General features: G+C 42.2%; 1 protein-coding gene across 1 annotated transcript; it reads left to right on the plus strand.

The window, feature by feature from the left end:
* Positions 1–5,839: 5,839 nt before the first annotated feature.
* On the plus strand, positions 5,840–9,975 carry tyr (tyrosinase). The gene is made up of 5 exons (XM_026192320.2): positions 5,840–6,995; positions 7,384–7,600; positions 8,271–8,418; positions 8,633–8,814; positions 8,896–9,975. The coding sequence occupies exons 1-5, from the start codon at positions 6,168–6,170 to the stop codon at positions 9,141–9,143; spliced, it is 1,623 nt and encodes a 540-aa protein (XP_026048105.1). The 5' UTR covers positions 5,840–6,167; the 3' UTR covers positions 9,144–9,975.
* Positions 9,976–10,050: the final 75 nt, after the last annotated feature.

The raw sequence follows: 10,050 nt of genomic DNA on the forward strand, positions 1-10,050 counted from the left end.
TGCACAGCTCCAGTTGTGAAAACATTGGGATGCTGTGTAAAAATGTACATAAAAACAGAATAGAATGGTTTGCAAATATCATAAACCCTTATTTTATCAACAACAGGCAAATTTATAAACTGAGAAAATGTATAATTTAAGGAAAAATATGAGCTCATTTTGAAATTGATGGAAGCAAGATGTCTCAAAAAAGTTAGGATTGGGGCAACAAAAGAAACAGTTGGGGAAAGGTTTTGCAACTAGTTAGGTTAATTAGCAACAGGTCAGTAACATGACTGTGTATAGAGAGAGCATCTTAGAGAGTTTCTCAGAAGTAAATATGGACAACAGTTCACCAATCTCTAAAAAAAAAACCCTCAAAAAATGATTGCAAATTGTGGAACCGTTTCAGAATGCAAATACTTTATTCGTCAAATCATCGACAATACGTAATATTTTAAATAATTTCAGAGAATTTGGAGAAATCTCTGTGCACAATGGGACAAAAACAAAAATATCCAATGCCTCAGGTAGCACTCAATTAAAGTCAAGCACACTCAAAAAAATGTCCCAAGATACAAGATATTGGATTCAAAATTTCCAATTTTGATGTAAAATGTTAAATTTAATGAACTCTGGGCACACACATACCAGATGTGTCGATATTCTGATTTCATAAGGTTAATGTTAGGGTCACCTCAATAGGTTAACAGACCTGTTCAAGATAAATGAACATTGGATCTCACGCTTAATTGTATGGATGGCAGATCTTAGATGCCATTTCCATATCAACCCTTCACTTTTATAGTAAAACAGAAAATCAACAAGCATCTAATTGATCAGTTCAGCTTGTCTCATTTGATGCCAACTAATCTTTCCTTCACACATGCACGCACACATGGAGAGAGATTAAAGTCGTTAATCACTCGCAGAGACACTTAAAACCTGTTGATGCAAGATTGGATCAATAAGTGAATTAATATTGATGAAGCTGAGACAAATCAATGACATGTGTTAGGATGAACTGTGTCAAATGATGGAGAACTGGACTGAATGATATGATGGAGAAAAATCATCCACTGAATCATCTGGAGCATTTTTCTGACCCTGATACTGTTCAACAGAGTTTGTGGTTGCACAGAGCGGACAGAAAATATAACTGGAGTGACAAATTAATCATCCCAAGAAAAATTCACCCTGCAAAACACACCTGCACTCTGTATGTGTGTTTGTGTAATCAGTGTGTAATACTGTGCATCAGACACATATAACATCTATAGGGTAAAAGTCTTTTTAACGACACTCCTCCGCAAATCACAAGCACAACAGACTCACAGTCACAGTCGGAAAATCAATTATTCAATGGCATTTCAAAATAACAGTGGATACCCGTGGTTGCCATAGACACATAGCTGATTTACAGGGTTGTCACTTCTCTGTGATATTCCCACTCTAAGTAGGACAAATAGGGGGGAAAAAAACCTACAAATCGCACAATGCCAAAAGAGAAATGAGGACGTCAGTTATGAAACATGTAATGTGGCTGCTGTTTCATTGAACAAGTGGAGAGTGGGTTTTAATATGACTTAAGTAGACTGCAGATTTGTCATCAAGCACATAAAGCACAAAAGACAGACCTGTCCACGTACTTTACACATCGTGGAGAAGTTCTGCAAAAAACTTGAAACAAGTGAAAAACCAGTAAGAAAGAAAAAGTCTCACATCTTTGGCAGATCTATTTAGAAAAAACTCACTGCAGTCACTGTGGGTTTGGCAATGCAATAAATCAAAATGGTGTGTATATTTTTTATAATATATCCAGGGAAATGTAAATTTAAATTTTAAAGGGTTTCAGGGAGGTTGCTCTCAATTCTGCAGGCAGGCTGTTCCAGATACTGGGTGCGTACATTCTGAAAAGCAGCCTCAGTGTCGATGTAAACTGTCAGCACAGGTTGACAAGCTGTCACAGTGTCTCTGACTACCAGGATGCTGTGATAACAGGGATGGCACAGAGATTGGGGAGACTGCAGCTCTGCGTTAGCTTTGCCCTGCAGAAATAAAATAAAACTTTGTAAAATCGCAAGGAAAGTATATCACATTTTAAAAAGGAAGACAAGTAAAAGGGGGGGTTCTCCACAACTTGAGGTTTCATTTATAGAAACTGTTTCTGGATAAAGATTAGAAGCTTCAGCTCATAGTTTATGAAAATAATAGCTTTTGAGTATCTCTTCTGCACAAGCATACGCACACACACAGATGAGATGCGACAGGTGCAGTTAGGTCTGTTTTCAAGACTGAGCTGAAATTCTTCTTGTGATTTTCTTTTCTTCTTTTTACAGATTTTCAAGTGCACATTAGATGCATTAAAAGAAAAACAAAGACAACTTCCTCGTTGATCTGTGGAGGTCAGTTTTGTACAGGTTGGCTTTTAAAAGCCTGCGGGAGTTTTGTGAGATGTCAAACGTAAAACAACCGTAAGAATCCCCTCCAGCTAGACAAATCAGCCGTCATCTACCTCCTCTGTTATCTCATTACGCATGATGAGGAGGACTCTGACTGGGTGCAGTAATCGTGCTGTGACAGGCAACTTCCCTGGTGGTCTATCTTCAAATGGCTCATGCTGCCCTCTTGTGTCTGGATGAAACAGGAAAAAAAAGTTTTATGGGAATGTCTCAATCCGAAGCCATTACTCGACGTCACGTGGTTTCCGAGTTATTCAGGAGTTACTGAAGCCTACTGTTGTAATTTCAGGTTAAATTCTTGGTAAGTTCAAATAAAAGTACTTTTTCAAACACTCTGTGTGTGCCCTTGTCTCTCTCAGAGGAGCCCTGCGGGCAGGTTTATCGTGTGACGGTCATTCCTGTGCGCTCCACTGCGCTCCTGCGCCGAGATAAGCTGCATCCCGTGCCTGGCTACGGTAGCATGTGACCGGCTTGTGATCCTAAAGCTTGCGCAGATGACTTTCTGCCCTGAGTACTGTACCAGTCTGAACGGAACCTGTGGAGAAAAAATCTCTCTCTTTCTCCTCCTGGAAGTTTCCACGTACAGCTGATCGTCACGATGTACCATGTGGTGTGTACCATGAGGCTATACTGACAAAGACCCATTATTACATTTCACTTCTTATGCAATTAGCCTTTAAGTGTATTTTATCAGCTATAAACGTCTTCTACATACTATTAATACACTGTCAATATATTAACAATTAATACACTGTATTTATTACACAAAGCATCTTAATCATTTGGTGGAAAGTATGACTACAACTTCATATCTATTCACTCTTCCATTTCATTTGCAATTAAAGACTTGAAAAGCAAAGCAACCGTAACAATTTTACTGTACTTTTTCCTCTTTTGGACTCAAAGGTTGAGTTTTCAACATGATTGCTGTTAAACAGCAGCAGCATTAAAGGTTTCATTCATGATTCCATGTGGATGAACTAGTGTTTTCAGTGTCAGTAATAACCTGTATATTTGTGCAACAGAAAAACAATTCACCCCTTTCACTCTTATTGATGGGGCATGAAATTAGGTCAAAATGAAATATCACACAAGACTCTTATGCAGCCTGCATGCAACTGAACTAAAATTCCAGTCACAGAGGTAATCTTTATATATCAGAAAAAATATTATTTGTATGTTTATTACAAAAATGGCCTTGTTTCCTAAAAATAAAGGGTAGAATTAGTCTATTTCCTCAGCATTAGTGTTGGCTTTAATGTAGGTTGAAATGCCAACATAGTCCTTAATGTTACTGCTCTACCTGCCACATCAGTGTGTGGAAGTATTTAACCACCACAAAGTACACTGATTATGTTTAATCCTATCACCTTTAACTCATAATGGTCTGTAAAGGACATAATTCCCCCCCCCCTCCCCATTCTTCATTATGAGTTAAAAGAGTTTAAAACACCTTCTGTGACAGACACCGTTATATTATTTTGTCAAATTATAGTGAAGCTCAATCTAACCTTTTCTAAAAGAGGTTTGATGTGTCCTGGTATAACATGGCAGACTGAATAAAATGTCATGTTTAATATATCACATTCCTCAGCCTCCCTGGGAAAGTCTATGCCAGGGTGCTGGAAAGAGAGTTCGTCCGCTACTCGAACCTCGGATACAGGAGGAACAATGCGGTTTTCGTCCTGGTCGCGGAACACTGGACCAGCTCTTTATCCTCTCCAGGATACTTGAGGGTGCATGGGAGTTTGCCCAACCAGTCTACATGTGTTTTGTGGACTTGGAGAAGGCATTCGACCGTGTCCCTCGGGGTGTCCTGTGGGAGGTGTTGCGGGAGTATTGGGTGTCTGGCCCATTGCTACGGGCCATTCGATCCCTATACAACCGTTGCAAGAGCTTGGTTCGCATTGCCGGCAATAAGTCGGACTCGTTCCCGGTGGGTGATGGGCTCTGCCAGGGCTGCCCTTTGTCTCCGGTTCTGTTCATAATTTTTATGGACAGGATTTCTAGGCGCAGCCAAGTGGCGGAGGGCTTTCGCTTTGGTGGCCTCAGAATCTCATCTCTGATTTTTGCGGATGATGTGGTTCTGTTGGCTTCATCGGGTGAGGGCCTCCAGCTCGCACTGGAACGGTTCGCAGCCGAGTGTGAAGCAGCGGGAATGAGGATCAGCACCTCCAAATCTGAGGCCATGGTTCTCAGCCGGAAAAGGGTGGAGTGCCCACTCCGGGTCGGGGATGAGTTCCTGCCCCAAGTGGAGGAGTTCAAGTATCTCGGGGTCTTGTTCGCGAGTGATGGGAGAAGGGAGCCGGAGATTGACAGACGGATTGAGGCTGCAGCTGCAGTAATGCAGACGCTGCACCGGTCCGTCGTGGTGAAGAGGGAGCTGAGTGTAAAAGCGAAGCTCTCAATTTACCGGTCGATCTACGTCCCTACCCTCACCTGTGGCCACGAGCTGTGGGTAGTGACCGAAAGAACGAGATCGCGGATACAACAGGCAGAAATGAGCTTCCTCCGAAGGGTGGCTGGCCTCTCCCTTAGAGATAGGGTGAGAAGTTTGGCCATCCGGGAGGGGCTCAGAGTAGAGCAGCTGCTGCTCCACATCGAAAGGAGCCAGCTGAGGTGGTTCGGGCATCTGACAAGGATGCCCCCTGGGCGCCTCCTGGGTGAGGTGTTCCAGGCATGTCACACCAGGAGGAGGCCCCGGGGCAGACCCAGGACACGCTGGAGAGATTATATCTCTCGGCTGGCCTGGGAACGCCTTGGTATTCCCCCGGATAAGCTGGAGGAGGTGGAGGAGGTGGCTGGGGAGAGGGAGGTCTGGGCCTCTTTGCTTAGGCTGCTGCCCCCGCGACCCGGCCTCGGATAAAGCGGATGAAGATGGATGGATGGATGGAATATATTAAACTTTAATAGTATCCATTTTATTAGAGCACATATTCTGAGATATTCTGAGACAGTACTAAACATCGCTGAAGGTAGCAGATTACATTTTTGCTTTCTTTAACATCATAAAAAGACCAAGTAGAAGCACAAACTCATCCCATCCTAACACACTGTCTTAATATTTAAATTCAAGCCTGGCTTTTCATTAATACACTGTCCGGTATCGCTCTCCCACCTCCTCAACTTCTGCTCCTTGCTGTCACACGTTTCTGTAGCACATCGGATCATGCATAAATTCCCGGAGAGGCTTTGCCCAAGGGAGGGGAGTACTGTACACACACACACACACACACACACACACACACACACACACACACACACACACACACACACACCAGACATTTCTGCCCGAGGTGAAGTGGAGTAGAGGTCAGCTGGTCTCTAGACAAAGTGAAATAAGAATATTATCCTGAGCATGTGATGCTGCGTGAGATCACACACTTTTCAGAGGACAGCCCCCTAAAACAGCTCAATGAGTAGGCAGAGAACAAGGGGCTGTTGGCTGGGTGTATGAGTGTAAGGGTTGAGGGAGGTTTGGTAGCTAGTTAGATGGTAGGTTAGAGGAGTAGATATTACAAAACAGAAAAAAAGGGGGGGAAACAGCAAAAGTTGGAAATGTGTGAGCCTGTGTTTCTCTGCTTAACTGGAAGTAACTTTTTGTAAGTGAATCTATTTGCTGGTGCTGCTTTTTGCTCTCCCTAACCTTCTGTGAGGACAAGAGGTTCTCACACTTTTAACAAGAATTTATATTCCCCCTGAGTGGAGTGCCTTTGACTTTTCACCATGAGAAGACTGTGTATGTCTTTAGTTTTCTTACAGCTGATTGGGGCTTGTGTAAGCCAGTTTCCTCGCCCTTGTGCCACTTCAGAAGGACTGCGGACCAAAGAGTGCTGTCCATTGTGGGATGGAGATGGCTCAGCCTGCGGTGCCCTGTCAGGCCGCGGTTTCTGCACAGACGTGGTCATTTCAGACGAGCCACATGGACCCCAGTACCCTCACAGTGGGATCGATGACAGAGAGCGTTGGCCTTTAGCTTTCTTCAACCGGACGTGCCGCTGTGCTGGAAACTATGGAGGTTTTAACTGTGGCGAGTGTAGGTTTGGTTACTGGGGTTCAAACTGTGCTGAGTACAGGGAATCAGTGCGCAGGAACATCCTGACTATGTCGACTGCTGAACAGCAGAAGTTCATCTCCTATCTGAACCTGGGTAAAAACACCATCAATCGTGACTATGTCATTGCCACTGGCACAAGGGCACAGATGGGAGAAAATGGCGAGAACCCCATGTTCTCTGACATCAACACCTATGACCTTTTTGTGTGGATGCACTACTATGTGTCCCGAGATGCCCTCCTGGGAGGACCAGGGAATGTATGGCAAGATATCGATTTTGCTCATGAATCTGCAGCATTTCTGCCCTGGCACAGAGTCTTCCTGCTTCACTGGGAGAATGAGATCAGGAAGCTAACAGGAGATTTTAATTTCACCATCCCATACTGGGACTGGAGGAACTCCCAGACCTGTGACGTGTGTACCGATGCCTTGATGGGTGGACGCAACTCCCTTAATCCCAACCTCATCAGCACTGCCTCTGTCTTCTCATCATGGAAGGTAAGAAAAATTGATCCTCATGCCCTGGGTTTCAGTGTGTCTTAGAATGGAAATACCCATATTTGATTATATGTGGTCCTTTAAACAGTTTTTATACATTAACTCACTGAAAGTTCATTTTCTTGTAAAAACAAGCCCACAGGATTAAGTTGGTTCATCCTGTTAATCCAACTATTTGAGAGATTTTTATTTTAAAGTTGTGATTTTTGAAAGCAGCATTGTTCTGAATACTCAGAGAGTTCCATTAGTTTTCACTAATGCCTATTAATGCCCATTTACTATTTGTAAGAAAGCCATATTAAAGCCTTATGGAGGCCCGCAGGTTTGTGAGCTATAACAGCCCGAGAAACATGTATGTTTACACTTTTGCATTTATACATTTGTATAGGTTATCTGCACCCAGTCAGAGGAGTATAACAGCCGAGAAGCATTATGTAATGCCACGGGGGAGGGTCCATTGTTACGTAATCCCGGCAACCATGATACCAATCGTGTGCAACGACTTCCCAATTCAGATGATGTGGAGTTCGCTGTGGGCCTCCCCGAGTACGAGACAGGACCCATGGACCGATTTGCCAACATGAGCTTTAGAAATGTCCTAGAGGGTAGGAGTGAGAGGCAGACACGCACATACATTTGTGTTAGTCCTCTCTTCTTTCATGTTTAATCACCAAAGTTCAGCTTAATCTTACTAAGCTTGTGAATGAGCACTGGCACATTGGAAACACAAAAGGTAGATACAAACCAGTGTGTGTACAAGGAATTGCAAACTCTAATGCAGACATCGACACTAAAACCTGCTAGTTATTTTATGTATTTATTGTTGGAGTTTAACACATCCTGCACACGTTATATCATTAGATATGCTTCCAATTTTGTTGTAAATCACAGGCTGCCCCTTAAGCTGAGTCCTGAATTAAATTATATCAAGTGCATTTGAACGAGGTGTGAAAGAGGACATTCTTTCATCAGGACATCAATTCTGTTAAAACTTCAAATGTATTTAATATGAAAATGATTCCCCCGTTGTCTCAGAGAACTTTTGAAATTAATTATAATAAATTACATTTTTTGGTCGCACAGGCCAGCTGTAAGACTTTTAAGTCGTAATATATCTCAGTTCCTTCTCATTTTTGTTCCACCAAGCTCACGTTTTTCTCTGCACAAACATTTTTCTCATATAAACCTACAAACTATTTACTACTAAATTCATCCCTGAGTGTTATCTTCCTGTGTAAACATTGTTGCCATTCCTGTATCATGCACCTTCTGCAGGTTTTGCAAGTCCACAGACGGGTATGGCCGTGTCAGGCCAGAGCACCTTGCACAACGCCTTGCATATGTTCATGAACGGTTCCATGTCATCAGTACAGGGTTCAGCTAATGACCCAATATTCCTGCTACATCATGCTTTCATTGACAGGTATAGTAACACTTATCCGCCCATATTATTTGCAAAAGGTAAACTGCACACACTGGGTGTAATGCAGTGAGAAAGATAAAAGTAGCGAGACCTAGAGAAGATGTAAGGATGAAAAGTTGCATATCATGTAGAATCATGATATATATTCAATTTTTTCATGTAGGTTTTTCTTTCTGTCCCTTTTCTCTTCTTATTCACTTCTTCTCTTCATTAGTATCTATGAGCGCTGGCTCAGGAACCACCAGCCTCCACGAAACAGCTACCCACGCACCAATGCCCCTATTGGTCACAATGATGGCTATTATATGGTTCCCTTCCTGCCTCTTTATAGAAACGGAGATTATTTCCTGTCCAATAAGGCTCTTGGATATGAATATGCCTATCTGTTGGACCCAGGTCAGTGCATAACTGTAAATATATCTCCTAAATGGCCTTTTCTTTAAGCTTTACTGTCCTATCCTATCTGTCTCACCATAGGTCAGAGGTTTGTTCAAGAGTTCCTGAACCCCTACCTCCAGCAGGCACAACAGATCTGGCAGTGGCTCGTGGGTGCCGGGATTCTGGGAGCTCTGATTGCTGCAATCATCGCAGTAATCATTGTTTTTGCAAGACGGAAATGGAAGCGCAATCAGAGGAAGAAGAGAGCATCAAGCTACGGGGAGAGACAGCCATTACTGCATAGCAGCTCAGAGGAAGGATCATCTTCATATCAGACCACTCTGTAACACAGGTACTGCACAACCCTGTGATGGTTATGAAGCCAATTAAAAACAAGAATCTGATTATGTTTTTTAAAATATAGTCATGTACAGATGAGCCAGTGAAGCAACTTTTTAAAAAAAGGAAAATACAGTTCATCCAAACAAGAAAAAACATATTTACACCTCAGTGTCTTGCAGGTATCTACTATGGAATCAACAGAAAGGAAGTGGGTAGTGGTGATAGCACTGATAAATCACTGATATGTTAGCAACATAGCTGTCCGTGCAGACAGTTACAGGTTTTAAAAATAACTTTACATGGGTTTGCAGGATTTGTCTAATCTAATTAGGGTAGACAACAAGAAGCAACCTCCTTTGTATTAGCGTGATGGGGACAGGTGAACCAACCCTTTAAGATTTGAGACCATTTAAAAAGAGACTATGAGCAAACAGCAGGGAGCTGCCGCTAGGAGGATCACCTTAAAATGTTTTGCATTCAGTCGGCACACATTCGGAATAGAAAAATTATTTTGGGATTCCTTGAGGAAATAAGGCTCAAAGTAGTTTTTCTGATGTAGTTTTAACTTCCAGGGTTTTGTGAAATATGCAATAAATGTAAAAAATGTACATTAACCACTGTTGTGAGTTTAGTTTGAGTGGTTAAAAATATGATTTCAGAGAAAACAATGACTACATTTCTAATGTGCTAATGTGTGTATTTGAACTGATGCTAAAAGACAGCGTGCAGTTTTTCTTGCAATCCTCTCACAAGCAAATTAACTGTAGTTGTTACAGTGCTTACAAAGATGAATCACGAGTTTGTACATGCTTCATTAAAAATCCAACTTGATGCAAATTTGCTGCCTATTTTTTATGCAATAATGTTGATAATCACTTTTAAAAATAACTAGGAGATTGTGTATTTTACAGC

Source organism: Astatotilapia calliptera, chromosome 14 (assembly GCF_964374335.1).
Source record: "Astatotilapia calliptera chromosome 14, fAstCal68.1, whole genome shotgun sequence".
NCBI lineage: Eukaryota > Metazoa > Chordata > Actinopteri > Cichliformes > Cichlidae > Astatotilapia > Astatotilapia calliptera.